The sequence below is a fragment of the Doryrhamphus excisus genome, linkage group LG6 (genome assembly GCF_037039965.1).
Source record: "Doryrhamphus excisus strain RoL-2023G ecotype Guam linkage group LG6, RoL_Dexc_Guam_v1.1, whole genome shotgun sequence".
Classification (NCBI taxonomy): domain Eukaryota; kingdom Metazoa; phylum Chordata; class Actinopteri; order Syngnathiformes; family Syngnathidae; genus Doryrhamphus; species Doryrhamphus excisus.
This window is the reverse complement of record NC_136362.1, coordinates 6,558,759-6,576,452: the sequence shown is the minus strand read 5'-3', so window position 1 is coordinate 6,576,452 and position 17,694 is coordinate 6,558,759. Positions and strand designations below refer to the sequence as shown.

The following is a 17,694-nucleotide window of genomic DNA, read 5'->3' as shown; positions in this document are numbered from 1 at the left end:
ATAGTGGGGCCCAGCGTGTCTTCTATTAGTTTTCACCGCGGCTTACACTCCCGCTGCACGTTAAAACACTTTGTGTACAAGCCCGGCGCTGTCACACGTCCGCTGCTGTTATAAATCATTTGTCAGATACTGTGAGGGACCAATTTGGTGAAGCTTGTGTTGTCACAAATATCCTAATTTGTTTGCCAGCCCGCATCGAAGAGCCATCACCACGGTCGATATATGATTTAAACAGAGGCGCGGGGAATGAAATCTATTCAAGCATTTGCTAATATGTGCCTTTCATTGTGAACGGAACGCATGGATCCCTCCAAAAGCCAATTGACTGAGACAACAACAGTTGATGTAGTCATTTTTAAGCACAAAGCAGCCGCCATTATTACACTGTGACGCCACAAGTGCTACTGAAGCATCTTGTATGGAAGCAGGGTCATCATGCTCGACTATACTGTACCGGTTGTCCCTCGTTTATCACTGTTCATTGCTTCGCAATAAGGGAATTTCCGTGAAGTAGGATTCAATACTAATAAATTGAATAGTTTTGTAGTTATGGCATAGAAAACCTATTTACAATCTTCTAAATGCAGTTTAAGATTATTTGAACCCTCTCGACATGAAACAACACCCCTATATTCACCTTTACACTGCTATTCCCCAATATAAGAGAACACAATACATATATGGCATAGAAAAAGGTATGCACAACCTTCTAAATGCAGTGTTTGACATTATCAGAGCCTTGTAGACATTAAATAACATCCCAACAGTCCTATCAACAAACATAGTAGACATACAAAGAGAAAATTAGAAACATTAGACATCCATAAGATGACAGACATTCGTAGTTCCTTGTTTTTTGTGGACAGCGTACTTTCTGCAGTGGCTTTTGTCTCCAACCATGATACTGTATAGTGTATTATATATGTATATGTATTGTGTATATATAGTGTTTATTGAATACACTTTGTGTTATTAATGCTCGACTTTAAAACGCTACGGGTTAAAGCGGATATCATGTTTTGGCGCGCGTCTTGTGAAAGAGCTTCGAAATCACAGAGATTTACGACTTTCTTGAGGTTCGCGAATGCGGCATGCACACAACAGCGAGAAGGAACGACGGCCGCGTTCAAAATGTGGTACTTTCACAGACTATTTCTCTGTTTTGACTTGGTTAAATATATTAATTGACTGCTTCACTGTTAGCTAGCTTGAATCTACAACGCCAAAATTATCTCAGAGACGGCAAAAGTCATTGTAATTACAAGCTAGTTTAAGATAGTTTAACATTTTGTATTTGCGGAAAGGAAACAAAACACAACCACCGGCGATGATTCGTCTTACCTGGACCTTGGAAGGCGGGAGAGCCAAACGAGGGAATTATTTCCGGTTCATTTAGTAAGGTCACCGGGTTATAAAACAACTAGCTTACCAGGCTATTAAGTGTGTCACGAGGTGTGCCCATCCCCCACCGAGAAATGGCGGCGACGCAAAGATGACGGCGAATGAAGATGGTTAAAAATGGTATGTTGTCACTCATTCAAGATGTACATAACGAAAATAAAGGTGTAGTTCACTAGTTTTATGGGCAACTGACGGCAACTGACAAAGTTTGGTTTAGTTGACAGCCAGAAAATGACTGCATGAATAATGCATATGTACATAATTAAGGTTAAAAGGCACCCGAAACCCGTTATATATTCAATATATGTACTCAAATAGCAAATAAAACACGATGAAATATCAGAATAGTTCTCTAGAAATACCATAATTGATGCACTGTAGTTGGACAAGAATGGAATACAACTTTATTGTCACTGTTATGGGAACAATGAGAATCAGTTTGGTTTGTCGTTATAACCCATTGAGCTCCACTATTGCAGTTATTTAGAAATTAATTGATAATTCTTGGTTAAATACAGCTTATTATTAGTCCAAAAATATGTACACTAAGCAATTTTTACATACTCTTGGCCTAAATCAAGTGTTATATAATACAAACATAGTATAAACATTGTATATTGTTTTTATGTTATAGATGTTTTGCCTCGTGGGCCACATAGGGTTAAAAAATTCTATATATACTATAGGTAGCGTCAAGGAGAACGCCATACTTTGGGTCGAGAGTATGTCAACTCCTCCGACATAATGTTTTTTTTTTGCATGGGTACTGTGTATAAATATGTGTGTATGCCAACATGGTGCAATAGGTAGGCTACTTTGTGTGTCATGTGTTGACGAGTTGTTTGCCTGTGACTATTTTGGTGACTCAAGCGTGCCACAATAGCACTGCAAGTCATGTTGTTGGCTACCCTTTCCATGTTAAAGGTTTAAAAAAAACAAACCGAATTTGTGTGTGTGTGTGTGTGTGTCTGTGCTGCTGAAGGACGAGCTGAGGCCTTCACTTCCTGTCAAACTTGTCGTCAGCCTCGACAGAGAAACCGGAGGAAGTCTCTCGCCCCGCGCCTCCCCAACCCAGAGAGGGGGTGTTGATCTAGATGCTGGCACGGAAGTTATGCGTTTCAGAGCGCAGGTGGCTCCGTGGCGAGCCACGTTCTTCTTCTCGCGTCCATGCTGTAACAAAGTGTTGAGTTGCACAAGTGGATGTCAGGAATGGGGACCATCCCAAACGACATCAGGAGACTCCTGGATGGTAAGTATTTGGCCGAAAAGACTTTCATCCACCATGGGTGCGTACATAATAACGCTACATTGTTGCATTGTCTGTAGCGCCTACTAAAACACAACCGGGCTGGGAAATTTGCATTCATGCCAAGCTAACACACTCGGCCTTTGGGAAAGCATTTGCATGTGTGAGATATGAGCAAGGATGCAAACCTTTTCCAGCCAGTGTCACATTCTGAATTAAAAATGGATGGATGTAACTTTGCCACTCTTTTGTACAACAGCACATAAGATATGCCTTCATGATTATAATTTCAGGTTCACAGCAGCGAAAGATAAAGTGCAAAATCAGGGTGGTAATCAGAAGTTATACATGTTGACCAAGTCACAGGTTTATTGCACGGTTATTGCACAGGATTTTTTGGAGCAATTTTCATTCAAGAATACAACTTTTTTCCTTCATATTTTGATGTTTTTTTTATTAGGTAAATTTTACGACTATTTTGACTTTTTATTAAATTTTCTTCTCATGAATTTTGACTTTATTTCCATATTGTTTTCACCTTATTCCCATTATTTTATGTTTTCCTAAACAATAAATATTTAAATAATACATATAATAATTTACCACAAAGTCCAACTCCATATGTTGCTTATTTGTTTCTCATATCACAACCTAGCAAAAATATATTTCTTCTTTTAATATATCAGCCCTTTACAATATTACAGGTTTATAAAATTGACACTTTTTTCTCTGACTTTGTTCTCTTAATATTTTGATTTTATTCTCATAAAATTACAGCTGTTCAAAAAAATGTACTCTTGTAAATTATGTTCTCATAAATATGACTTTATTCCATAACATAACTTTTTCTGCAATCCAATTTTTCAAAAAATGCAACTTTGCTTTGTTTTTCTCGAATTGCTGTTTTTTTTTTTTTTTGTACAATTTTACAATGTCCGTGTGCCACTAAACAGCCAGCCACGCGGCTGATGGCCACCGGGCCGTACTTTGGACACCCCTGATGTAAGGGAAGCAAATTGGACAGGAGATATGGACCAACCTGTCCAAGAACGGACGCCACATTTCTTAGTAATAGTCCAGTTCAGGGCGTCATTTAGCCTCAGGCAAACACCTCATTTGCATCAATGCGGCATATGGGAATTGCAAGATGAATGAAGTCCTGCTTTGCTATATTTACCCCCAACTTCCTGGAATTACACAGCCTCCATGTATCAATAGAATCTCATTCCAAATATGCAGACGTTTCCTCATTTTGCTAATGTGTGTGTTGCCGTCACTGGGTTCTGTGGTGCCATTTTTTTAAAACCCCCTGTTGTCGTTTTTCTGTTTTTATGACCAGACTGCGAGCTGTTTGTGTCGGATATCCTCCAGGATGAGCGGCTGAGTGAAAACGCAAAAGAGACCCGGAAAGTCTTGCTGAATAATTTCAGGGTGGTGCACGCGAGGTAAGACATCAGTGTTTAGTTTTGGATCGGGCCACTCGAGCATTGCAGTGCAATTTCATGGCACAATTATCCAACATTTGCTCCTAATACCGCACAGGAACTCTTAATTGCTGCTGTAATTGCCTTAAACACAGTTTGCTGCGTTCAAATGAAGTCATTGCGTCCTAATGGCCTCTTGCTTATTGGCGTTATCACTATTTTAAAGCTCTCGTAGAGCAACCTTGTCTTATCATTTCCCCTTCATTTCATTCAATTTGTTGACTCGATGCTGATGCTGAATCTTTTGTAAGAAGGAAAGGCCCGGAAACAACCGTTGCACCATGAGACGCGCATGCACCAGTGCAGAGACAACTTGCGGTTTTGTGGTCTCTGACACACATGCACACACTAAGAAGGCGACTTGTCGTCGGTGCTCAACATGCTGATGTTGTTCTTTCACAGGAACCCTCAGGAATTCCCCTTCCGGTGTAAGTATCCATCCACACGCCAGCACACGCCCGTTCCGCACAACAGGGGTGTCCAAACTTATTGCACACTTGCATTCTTTGTTTTGTCACTTATCAGAATATTATGACTTTATTCCCCTAATATTACAACTTTTTTACAACCTAATTTAAAAATTTTCTGTTTTTTTGTGTCATGATATTATGACTTTAGAAAGTTTTTTTTTTTTTTTTTTAATAGGTCAAATGACAGATTATTGCAGTTTTAGGCCTCGTCCACACATAGGCTGGTATGTCATCAAACAAAGTTATTTTTCCACCATTTGGCCCATTATCCACACGACTTCGCAGATATTTGGTACTAAAACTAAGGTTTCAAAACCTCTGACTCCAAAGTGTGGATTTGGAGAAAAATCCGATGTGTTTGGGCGTGGACGCTAATAACAGGAGTTTTATGTTTCCCAGCGTCACTACCTGCGACAAAATATGCTGTGGCGTCACACACGCGACCTTTGTTTACATCAGAAACAACATGGACGCCCTTAGAACTGTGCTTTGCTTGCTTGTATTTGCAAGCCCAAATATTTCATCACTTCAAAGAGCGGAGGCGAAGAAACACTTTGAGGTCGGCCATCTTTGCTGGAATAACAATTTCACTTGCGAGGCGTCCTTTTTCTTGCGTCTTGTTGCCTTTGTATTCTAGAACAACGTTTAGAAGTCATTCTGCCTCCTCGTACGTCCACACCAACGACTTGTGGTTTATGTTTACGGAAGTGACAGGATGACAGATGATTCTGATTGGATAGACTTAAGAACTACTGCCGCCTACAGGTTTGGCATGCTTATGACCAATGATTGGTTCCCAATGCATTCATATGGTTAGTGTGGATGTCTTTTTTTCTTTCTTTTTTTTTTTTTTAAATAGGAGGTTGTGTGGACACCATTTTTTTCATAAATTGAGAAGGGAAAAATATGCACTTTTAAAAATACCCTGCTATGTGTGGACATGGCCTCTTACTCCTAAAAAGCTGACTTTTTGTCCTGTAGGATGACAACTTTTTTATTTTATTCTCCTAATCTCCTAATATGACTTAATTTTCCAAAATGTGCACCTTCATGTTTTGTTTTTTGTCTTTTAAAATATTAGGACTTTAGAAAAATAACATATTTTTCTTTAATTTGGACTTGATGCTTGTAAAAAAAATGTAATTTTTACTCAAAATATGACTTTATTCTTATGAAATGACGACTTTTCCCCCTATAAGATGGCAGCTGTTTTCCCCTCATATTATGACTTTATTCTCCTAAAATGACAAATAATAATAATGACGGTGGTAATTTCACAAAATTTGCGACTTCTTTGCTTTGTTTATCATATTATGATTTTACTAATTTTTTCCTTGTTAAATTGTAGTTTTTCTTCAGACTCTTACAATTTTATTCTTGTGAAATTAATTTTTCTATAAATATTTAAACTTTTTCTCATATTCTCATCAAAAAATACAGCCTTCCCCCCCGGATATTATGACATCATCTAATATTTCAACTTTGTTGTTTTAAAATAGTATCTTTATAATGTGCCATAAATGGCCCCCGGCCCGCCCTTTGGACACCCCTGCTGCGTGGCATCCCATTCTTGTTAGCGACATTGCACTGCACCCTCCCTCTCTCATCTGCTTCATGTCACTCGCACACACAAACTGTCAGCTGACTCCAGGGAGGACGACGGTTCCGACGACAACCGCAGCTCCAGTTTGGGTCGCTCTGCCCCGTCGGACGACGCCTCGCTTGCTTCCGACTACCAGGACGACGGCGCGCCCGAGTGTGAGTTCATGCTGTGTGTTGATGGAGTGAGGGAATTAATAGGAAGACTTATTGTTTGTTTCCTCTGAGAAAAGCCGCCCGGCTGCAGTTTTAACACCCTCTCAGATGGCCTCTTGGCTCCGCAGGAAGCACATGCTGTTGTCCTAATTTGAGAAAACAGATCACACCATACCCCAGTGACATCACCGACTCCTCCTCCTCTTCCTCTCTCCTCCCAGCCAGTGAGGAGGCCAGCTCCTGCTGCCTCTCTCAGGCCTGATTGGTGAGCTAGAGCGCCCCCCAGTGGCGGATGCGCACAAGCTGCGGCCCACACAGGGAGGAGGCTTTGTAGCCGCAGGCTAATGCGGTGATTTATTGACCCCCCGGCCCCTCTATTCTTTCACAAGCGGGTTTGAAATACAACACTGTACCTGAGGGGCCAGGTGTGTCCTGTCCCCCTCTCGCTTTTATCAATCTTTCCCTCCGTCTTCCTCTCTCTTACGCCGGGCCCTCCCTCCTGTTCACAATTTTGTAGAGCCGACTCCCTACGCCGGCTAATCGCCCTTGACATGCCGCAGGTGGGCGTTATTGACTTGAGTGCCTCTGGTGGCCATTTCTGCCTTCTGGAGCTCATCTTCCTTGTGGAATATTCCATTCAGGGAAAAATGCTAAAGCGAACGCTCGTGTCTTTGCAATGATCCAATGATGGTTTTTTGCCGTCCTTTCAAACGCCGCTAACGGCTGTGAAGGAGGAAGAAGACCCAGCCCAATTTAGCACCGTGCGACTGTGGCTGTGAAATAGCCAATCGCATCTTCGTTGTGCAATTTTGTCTCAAATCAAACAACAACCACTTTAAACGTAAACATTTTAGCGCCGCCACCACTTCCTTGAGATCAGCCCCCGGCGCTGTGCTTCTTTCTTTCTCATGATGGTGTTAGTGTTGGTGAATGACTTGTGTCCTCAGCCAAAGGGCATGTGGAGTTCAAAGTTCGGCCTGCGTTCACTGCCGGCTGAGAGAAATGGCCGCGCTTTCTGCGGGGCGGTGATTGTGGAACAACACATAATGAACGTGGGTGACATCAGCCTAATTTCAATGCGATCCTTGTGAATGTGGCGGCGGCCGCTGCTTTATGCTGATTCTGAGCCATCATTTTTATTGGCGAGGATGCATCATCCGCCGCAATGGCCGCTCCCGCATCCCTAACCAGAGAGTGAGTGAGTGCGAAGTGGATGGCCGCGCTTCCGCGCAGGGCAGCCTTCACCGTTTGATGAGATGCGGCGGCCTGTTGTCTTCAGCGGAGCGGCTGACACCAGATTTGTAATGGCTGACAGGAACAGATGGAGCCTCCATTGTTAGGCCGGCTGTCTGCATGCTAATGTGAACTGAGTTTCACCCTCTGACCGCACCGCTGACCCGACCGCGCCTGCGTCCTCGTCTCGGCCTCGTCTGACGCCGACGGTGCCCTCCACCTCACGCTCTGGCTATTTGGGGCTCATGCACCCTGCGCCATTTTTCAACCGCCCCCTCCTTTTTGCATGCATCGCATTCCTGCACATAAACACATGGAGCCTAACACACACATACACACATACAGTATATATACATAGGCTACATCCACTATAAAAAGGAACACATTCCCTTTGTGTTTGTGTCAGGTATCACGTACAGACCGCTTGCTCTTCTCTGATTGACGCCCTACAGCCATGTTGGCAAACAAAGAGAGGATGATGCTTGTTGAAATCATCGCTCATCTCCCGTGTTAGCGTCTCTGGTCGCTCGGTGTGCTCACTCAGGTGCACGGTGGTCCCGGTCATCTGTCCGTGTTGTCTAATGTGCATAATTGGCCGTGACGCCGACGGGTAAAATGGAGCTTTTGCATCAGAAGAAATCTTTGACATTATCATAATTATTTTTAAGCCTCCTGCATGCACCCGGCCTGTCACAATAACACATTTTGCTGGACTAGAATTGTCCCACAAATTATTGCTGATAAATATTATTGTTATTTTGAGACCATTTTTTCCTGAATATATAGCCTAATAATGTGAGTACAGCGTAGTCTATTTAATGTTGTAATTGGAATGTCAAGAGCATTTAATGCCAGTTAAATAACGTCATAAAAAAAGACAAAAACACCCCAATGAAAATAAGTGAATCTTTTAATCAATCACAAGATTTCTGGTTTTGAATCTGTCAGAATTAATCAGGCATGTCGGCTTAAATGTAAGCTTCACCTCTTCATGTCACAAAATGACAATGTGCACACGGGTCGTTTTATACACAACAGGCACCACGGAAGTGTTGCACACTGTTCCCTCACTATCATCTGAGCGCCGTGCCCCTCGAAAGCCACCGCACCGTCGCTAATATGACTGAATTTGCATTTGCATTGGCTGATAATGAGGTTTGCGCATTCGGAAGTAGGCCCTGAAAGTTTGGGATGGCTCTGAACTCTTGGTTTCAGAGAGTTTTCTCCAGCTTCCTAATATGGGCGTGCCTGGGTACAAGCTGATAGCTGTACGAGCTGAATAGGTGCAGATTCTGGAAGATCCAGAATGCTTTCTGTGCGGGTTATTGTGTGGAGCTGCTGTATAGGAGTCTACAACTCAATTCAAAGGGCCCAAAATGAGCATAATAGGTCTCCTTTAACATTATTAATCCAGATGGACCGACTCAAACCAAAACGGACTCTAACCACAACACATTTTTCCAAAGAAAATATTGTAAATCCAATTCATCCGTGGCTAATTATATTTTTACATGAAGAAAATGATGCAAAAATAATGATTAATGACAAATGAGAGGACAACTCATTTAATCAAATTTAATTTAACATCACAAACTAGTTTAGCAAAGAATTAGAGGGTGGAGAGATTATTGGAGAGCAATTCCTTGGGGGAAAAAAAGGCTTTTCAAATAATGCCACGTATGCCATGTGATTAATTTCCACGCTTCATAAATAATGAAAACACAGAGAATGAAGGAAACCATTATTATTCATTGCCGTAATTATTAATTAGAAACTATAATTATTAATTAGAATGAAGGGCACATTATTATTCCTAGTCTTTATTCTCATTCTCAACAGTTTTTTTTCTGCCGTTAAACTTTCCAACTTTTTTGTCAATTTTCTTCTCGTAATCAGAACTTAATAGTAATAATATTTTGACTTCATTCTCAGCCATACTACAATTTTTGTTTGTCAGATTACCACTTTAAAAATGTATTTTTTCTAGAATATTTCAACTTTATTTGACTAAAATGATGTTATTATTCACATAAAATTACACCTTTTTCTTTAATTTGGATTTTATTCTTGTAAAATAGTTTTATTGTTAAATGATGTTCTTAGAATATGCCGCCGGCCAGTACGTACAAAAACAGCAGCTGGCCCTAAATTGCCTTTTTATATACAACAGGTGTATACATTGTTCTTTCATTAAACAAAGTATGTATTCTGTATTTTATAACGGCATGACTATATTTTGAGTGTTTCTTTTGGGAAATGCAACCGTGGAGGAGCGATCGCCAGTCGGCGAGGGTGCGTGCGTACGTGAAACACATCATTGGTGTCGGAAAGTGCCGGCAGGCAGGCAGGCAGGGGTGTGTGGCACATTCAACTTCAACATGGCCGCTGCACGCATGCAATTACTGTGTGAAGTTATGTCCCTCTCGTTTGAATACCATCATCCAATCTGCCCTAACAACGTTATTACTCCGAGCCAGGAAATGGAATATTCAATCTAAATTCTGTCCGTTTGGAACGGCCTTTGAAAGTCTGGGGGCCCGGCGCGGCCAACGCCAGCTGACGTAGTGCTGCTGCGTTCACTGCCAACTGGCTGGGCACCATGTTCGCTCACTAAGAACTTTGGAGCAGACGCTCTTTGCTGCGTTCTCAACTTCCATCAGGAAAGGAGAAGTGCAGCTATTTGTGATTTATTTATATGACTGGCATTTAGAGATACTCCATATTGACCTTCCATTATCCAGCATATATCCATAAAGACAAAGTATGACACTCAAAGAATATTGGAGAAATTCCAGTATTATGTATGTAATATATTTGTAACTTACCATAAATTCTGGTGTACATGCCACACATGTCTACGTCATAAAATTGCATCTCTTTATTTGACAGCAGCCAATCATGAACGACGAGGAAAAACTTACCATGAGCTCGCCAACCCATTGGCAATCGTAGGAGTTCATTACTCAATATAACGGTCCGACTCACACTGTCTTCTTAAAAAGAACGCTAAACTCATTACACAGCAACTTAACACTCACAAGGTATACCTAATAAGTACACAAACATGTATCGATACAAACTTAAAAAGTTTTTGCATATTTAATTGGAGGACAAGCAACATAGAAGATGGATGGATAGCCATAGGATAGCCCCGAGGGAGGCTGACGTCATTGCAGCACCCCAGAGAATGCATAACTTTCAGTGGTTTTCTCTTAAAATTACCACTTTGTCTTATTAGCGTGCACATTTTTTTCTCTTAATATTTTGACTTCATTCTTATGAAATTACAGCTGTTTTTTGGGGGGGGGGTTTCTGCTATTTTTAATTTCCAACAATTTCAGCTGTCTTTTTGTGCATTTTCTTTTATTAGTATTTAGCAAGTAGTGTTCTCATAATATAAAAAGTATTCCTTTCCTCATAGTAAAATTACATTTTCACAATTAAAAGAATATATATTTTATTTTCTTTGAAAAAACATTTTGCAAATATTAATATTTCAACTTTATATCAAAAATGACCTTATTCTCAAAATTATGACGTTCTTATTAGATTGCAACTTTTTTCTGCTATTGTAAAATTAATGCAGATTTTTGCTGGATTAAAAAAACATTTTATTTTCACCACGTGCATATATAAAAATATATAATATATAAAAATATCAAGATTTTGATATTTTTTTTTCCCTGGTGAGCTACCTGTTGGAAAGGCCTTCTTTGGGGTTTTGACGCACTAAGACAGATTGTCTAAGGGTGCATGTCTCCTGGAAGCTGTTCAGGCCAACGTTCTTGTCTTCTCCTCCAGCAGACCTCTCAGGACGCAGAGATGACTTCCGCTCTAAGCACTTACTGAACTTTTGCCCTCTGACCTGTGGCCCCGCCGCTCAGTGTCCACAGCGTCACGGTCTCTGTTTGTAAATGCGGGCCGGAGATGACTTCATCCATCTCCGCACGTTGGGATGATGGTGGCGGTGGCGGCGGCGGTGGCGGCGGCGGCAGCTCGTTTGCGAGGAGGCGACAAGTATGTTAATGACCTCCTTTGCTCGCTCATTCCCCTTCGCTCTCCTGAGTGGCTTTTGCAGCGAGGCGCGCGTGCGCGGCCATTACGAGGCAGCGACAAGCGCTTTGCATGGCTGCGACTGCTCGCCGTCAGGGTTCAAAAGTTCACAGCATTCCCCCGAGGGCTACTGTGCTGCTGCTGCAGATGCTGATAGTCTTCTTTTGCACCCCCCCCTCTCTGTTTACACTATTAATCTTGTACACTCTCTCTCTCTCGCTCGCTCGCTCGCTCTCATTCACACTGGCTGGCAAGAAGAGAGAGGCTTGAAGGGGGGATTTGGACGTATTTAACCAAAGGATATCCATCACTCTCATCTGGGGCTCCCCCCACCCACCGCTGTGCAGCGGTTGCATCCTCCCTGTTTGTCTCACGCAGCCCTCGCCCCCATTCGCTTTGTTTTATCATCGCGCCCGTTCTAATTACACCCTCCTCTCCAAAAACGAGGCAAAGCGAAATGGCGGCACAGTCCATCTGTAAGGCGGCTCCTCGGCAGAATGCAAAGCGGGGGAACGTCGGGGCAGGGTGGCTCCTAATCTCCTCCGGAGCTGTCAATGTCGCAGACAAATAGCAAAACTATCAGATGCGGCGGGTTCACGCAGAGGTTAGCGTTCCCAGGTACCTCCCGCTCGCACTCCCTCTCTCCTCCTCTCTCTTCCCCCCCGCTTTGCAAATGAGAATTTGATTTTGCCCTCCACTGGAATCCATTTCTGGAGATGAATGAAGTTTCAATGCCAAGCCCAGGTGGCCGCACTGATTTCTTAGGGAAATAAATGGAGATGGGAGATATGTGCCGGCCCCGTGCGTACACACACACACACACACACACACACACACACACACACACACGGAACGCGCGCCTCCCAAAGCCTCTGGGATCCCTGTGTTTAATTGTTGCTCTAACGAGCACTTCAGGCTCATTAACATGCCCTTGCGGAGTTATTTGAGGATGTTGACCGTGCATCCCTCATGACGCCGGGCCCAAGTCAGCGCCGCGTGTCCGAGCCAAGTGGGACAGCGCGGCCGCGCTTTTGTTTTCTTTGGGGGAGTGGGGGCATTTTTCTCTCTTCCAACGCTCAAACGAGGGATAGGGTTCTTCTCGATTAGAAGACTTTCCGGTGGAATCTTGGCATCTTATTTCAGCAGAGCGACTGCATTTACGTGTTCAAGGAATCACATAAATGTACATTTTGTTCACGGAAATATTAATTTAGTCTCATTAACATGATATTTTATTTATTTATTTGTGCAGTGCTGCAATCATACGTTTACGTTCAAATCTAAAAATAGCTAATCAAAACATAATAAAACATCCAACCATCTATTGTATGCGAGTCTATAAACTGTCAGACTAATGTTAAGGCATAATTAAAAAAACAATAAAATGGGTATTTTTATTTGGCCGTAAAACCCTTTCAAACGACTTCTGTGACATTTACAACCCCGGCATGTGGAAGTATGGCGGCAAACACCAGTTCACCATTCAGTCAGGAATTCTTTATTATTTCAAAAAAATAATTCATATTAGGGCTGTGACATGATCAAAAATGTTCATCAAATTAAGTCCTCATGATTAATCACCATTTGCAAGTATATGTGACCTATGGCAGTTTTGACTGTATTTTATGAACCAAAAGATAAAAGATGAATTCCATCTACATTTGTATGATGAACTGACAATTCAACTCCAGCTAAAAGATGTCTGATAAGCCATTTGCAGACACTAGTCCCTTTAATAGCGGCACAACACTTTAACCGGGTTGTTATGAGCCTTGAAAAGTTGCATTCAAAGACACCATTTCAGTTGAATTCACATTTTTCGTTCATACTTGAATGCATCAAATTTCATTGCAGGAGTTAGGTTAATGAGTGATAAGAATAACCACTTTGTGGTTTTGTTTTGTATTTCTGTTTATTTAGACCACACATACACGCATCATTAAGACATTATTGGCATTTTCAGAGTGTCCATGAATGCATCGTGCAGCCGTTGCGTAAAGTGTCGTTCCGAGGAGGACTCGAGACGTGTTATGAGTTGGTGGAGATACATACACTCGTGGGGAAAAAGGACTAGAGCAGCCTTTTTCCTTCAGTGTATTTGTTGACTTGAACTCCTGGTCCAACTAAAGGTCCACGATGATGGCAACACAAATAGCTCGTTAGTGTGTCATCACCTAAGTTCTTACATCAGTAGCTATGGCATTGTACTGCATTGACACTGTTTTTGGGTCCAGGTAACATGCCAGCCATTCAGATCACTTTTACATAACTGCAATTGCAAATGGGGATTAATCGTGATTAAGTGTAAAACTGATTTATTTCATTAAAACCTTTTTTTTTAATTAACAAGAAGTTGAAGAAACAGGGCTGGTGTCATCATTTTTTCCATGACTAGTTGCAAATGGGGATTAATCATTATTAAGTGTAAAACCGATTAATTTCAGTAAAATATTTTAAAACTAACAAGAAGTTGAATTAGGTTTAATCATTTTTTACATAACTGTACTTTCAAATAGGGATTAATCATGATTAAGTGTAAAACTGATTAATTTCATTACAAGCGTTTTAAAATTAATAAGTTGAAGAAACAAGGCTGGTGTCACCGTTTTTTCCATGACTCATTGCAAATGGTGATTAATCATGATTAATTAAGTGTAAAACTGATTGATTTCATCAAAAACGTTTTTAAATCACGAAGTTGAAGAAACAAGGCTGGTGTCATCATTTTTTTTTCCATGACTATAGGTGCAAATGGTGATTAATCATGATTAATTAAGTGTAAAACTGATTGATTTCATCAAAAACGTTTTTAAATTACGAAGTTGAAGAAACAAGGCTGGTGTCATCATTTTTTTTTCCATGACTATAGGTGCAAATGGTGATTAATCGTGATTAATGAATTGGAAAACTGTGATTACTTTGATTTATTTTTTTTAATTGGCAAGAAATTGAAGCAACAAGGCAGGTCTCATGGTTTTTTTCCCATGAATGAATATGTTGAAATGGCACTGCCCTTGATGTGTTCAGGTCAGAATAAAGTTCTCAAAAAGCGTCAGACGGTTACGCAACGCGTCCCATCTGCTGCCATAACACGGAGGTACGGCTTGACATGAGGCGCGTGCATTAATGATGCTAAAAAAGTAATGAATTAAATGAATGCGCTATTTTTGACAACCCTTAATATGTATGAAAATAATAAATACAATTTGATAAAAAGCTTTTGTTTAAATAAACATGTCGTGTAAAATGAAATGAATGAAACTTGTTTTATGTAATTATTATTTGTATTCATCTTTCATTAGAAACCGGTTGTTAAATGTATTTTCCATTTTTTAAAACTATATATATCATAATTATATCTTAGTAATTTTCAGGATCACAAATTCAGCAAATGTAAAAAACGCGTGGAAGTAAATGGGTTCCATTAAGATTTTCTAGTCATCGCTTTTATAATCCTGATCCGACTATTTTTGAGCTTCTAAAATAAAATAAAATGCCTCTTTCATCTGGAAAAAAAATCACCTGTTGACTTGCAGCAAAATGTTATAAAAAGAACTAGCATGAAAATGTAAATTAGTATTGCTGTGGAGCTGTATTAGCATAGTAGCATGTACTAAACAACAACGTACTCGTGTTAAATGATATTTGTAACATTTGTAATAACGTACGTTTGCAGTGTTGATTTCTCCTCCGGGCTCGCTTCGACTGCCCCACATGCCGTTTTTTTAAAATTCTATTGACCCAAGGCGTCGCCGCTCCCGTGGGCCCGAAGTCCTTCCTCGGTTGTTGGTATTTATATTCCCTTTTTATTTCTGTCGTCCGAGCAGCTGCAAACCATCCCCTGCGATTAGAGGATCATTGTATCTGCAGTTAAGCATTTCAATCATGGTAGTAAATCTACAAAAGGGAAATTCAGGGTCACCGCCGCCGCCGCTTATGGCCGCCCAGGGGGAAGCCCGTGTCACGTAGTAAATTTACCCCTTAGTGTGCCGCTTTTTTTTTTTTTTTTGGTCTTACAAGTTGCGTGAAAGTTTTATAGAGATTAAAAAAAAAACAGCATAAAAGTTTCTGAATAATTACCTGATCCTCGGGATGCTTTTTGTACCTGCAGAGAGTTAATCTGATTGATCAAAAAGCCAAACATAAATTACTGGTGCCATTAAAGCTGATTAGAGGGCGACGCAGGCATCTCCCAGCCTGCCGTAATGCACCACATGTTTTCTGTGCTCCAAACGCACGCATTAGGACCTTCTAAACACGCTCTCCGTATCGATGACTGAAGTCCTAATCAAATCAGGGGGGAGGCGGGGGAGCGGGGGGAAGACGCCGTGCCCTTAACCTCAGTGCCTCTCAGTCTGCTGCGCTGACGGCCGCCTTGCTTCGGGGACCGGCTGCAAAGGCCTCTCGGCGTAATGAGGAAAAATGCATCAATTTGGCCCCGGCCCGTGCGTAGATTGAGCGCCGGGCGGGTGAAGGTGCACCCGGTGAATCCTTTTTCCTAATCAAGGACGCTATCGGAGAGAGGTGCTGCGGTTGCTGCCTCCACCGAGGCGGCAGCATTCCTCCCCGCGGCCCCCTCAGGGCCCGGCAGCCCCTCTCTCTGCCTTCTGTTTCACCTCATCAGCAGGGTTCACGCGGGGGTCAGATCCTACCCCCCCCCCTTTCCCCCGCCCCCTCGACACAGCATTCAATGCAATGCCTCTCGCATCCAAGGACTAAGCAAAGGAGAGGGGAAGCATATGATGACTTCATGCCTACCTGTGTTGTGTTGTGGGGGACAGTGGGGCAGCAGGGGGGTCACCTCATAAATTGATGTATTCATCCCACTAAGTGGGACTTTTACCAGCGTGTTGGACTGCTTTATGTGTGTTTCCACAAGCAGACCAAACGGCCACTTGAGACAAATTCAATACGTGGAAAAAAATCCTGTTATTGACGCCTTCATTTGGATCCCCTCGTCACATTTTCTTGCATAAATAACTACTAATAACTGAAGCATCGTCACAGTAAAAAGCAATAGTTTACATTTGAAATGTTAAAAACACGGTTGGCTGTTAGCATATCATGCCGTGCTGCGGGGGGCTGAAACCTTGCTAGGACGAGTACCAGTAGAATTTCCACCCAAAGACAATGCCTTTTTTAATTTTTACACAAAAAGTCACATGAACTAAAATCCACATCAAATTCTCATAATTATAACAAATGTAAAAAAAATGGCGCTTGTGTTATGTTGATGTTCGCTGCGACAGCAATTTAGTAGCGAAACGGGTTTCGGTACACATCCATAAACAGCTGTTACATCACAATTTAGAACTGCAACAAATAGTCAATGATTAATCCATTGTGCGATTAATTGACAACAATTTTGGTATTTGATTCATCATTTTTTATTTAAAAATGTAAATATACACATTGCAATTTAGAATTTAATTCAATTTAATTCATGATGAATTAATTATAAAGCCTCAATTAACTATTTTGTTAATCGCTTAATCTTTTTTTTTGTTGTTGTAAATTTAAAAATGTAAATTTTGGGGGTGTCATGAGACGATACAATCTTCCAGACAAGACTGTAATATTACTTTTAAGAAAAGTACCATGAAAAAATACCAGGGCTGTTACATGATTAAAAACTGTAATCAAACTAATCACAGTTTTCAAAGGAATTAATCGTATCTCATCAGTATTTGCCACAATGTGTGAAATATGCAAATTAGTACTGTATTTTGTGAACAAAAAGATAAATGATGGTACAGGATATTGGTATGTATTCATATATGAACATGAAGTGAAAATTGAAACCAAGTGAAAAGAATCTGAAAATATATTTGCCTTAAAAAATTTGAGCCATTTGAGTCACACTTTAGTTGCATTATTATGAACCACAAAGGGTTGCATTCAAAGACACCACCTAACATGTCTTGAGTGTAGATGTACGGAGTATAATGGGATTTCCCAGCATACTTAAATGCAGCAATTGTACTTCTGCAGTAAGAGTTAAGTTAGTGACAGATGAGAATATCCACTTACTGTTTTTCTTTGTTTGTTTAGA

General features: G+C 41.1%; 1 protein-coding gene across 1 annotated transcript in view; it reads left to right on the top strand.

Annotated features, from left to right (window-relative positions):
• The first annotated feature begins 1,107 nt into the window (after positions 1-1,107).
• The window catches only part of skap1 (src kinase associated phosphoprotein 1), a 40,541-nt gene continuing 23,954 nt past the window's right edge, over positions 1,108-17,694 (top strand). Inside the window, exons 1-5 of the mRNA XM_078791283.1 lie at positions 1,108-1,136; positions 2,384-2,650; positions 3,987-4,092; positions 4,534-4,559; positions 6,243-6,359. Coding sequence (XP_078647409.1) covers positions 2,602-2,650; positions 3,987-4,092; positions 4,534-4,559; positions 6,243-6,359 — 298 coding nt within the window. The 5' untranslated portion in view covers positions 1,108-1,136; positions 2,384-2,601. The remainder of the gene's footprint in view (positions 1,137-2,383; positions 2,651-3,986; positions 4,093-4,533; positions 4,560-6,242; positions 6,360-17,694) is intronic.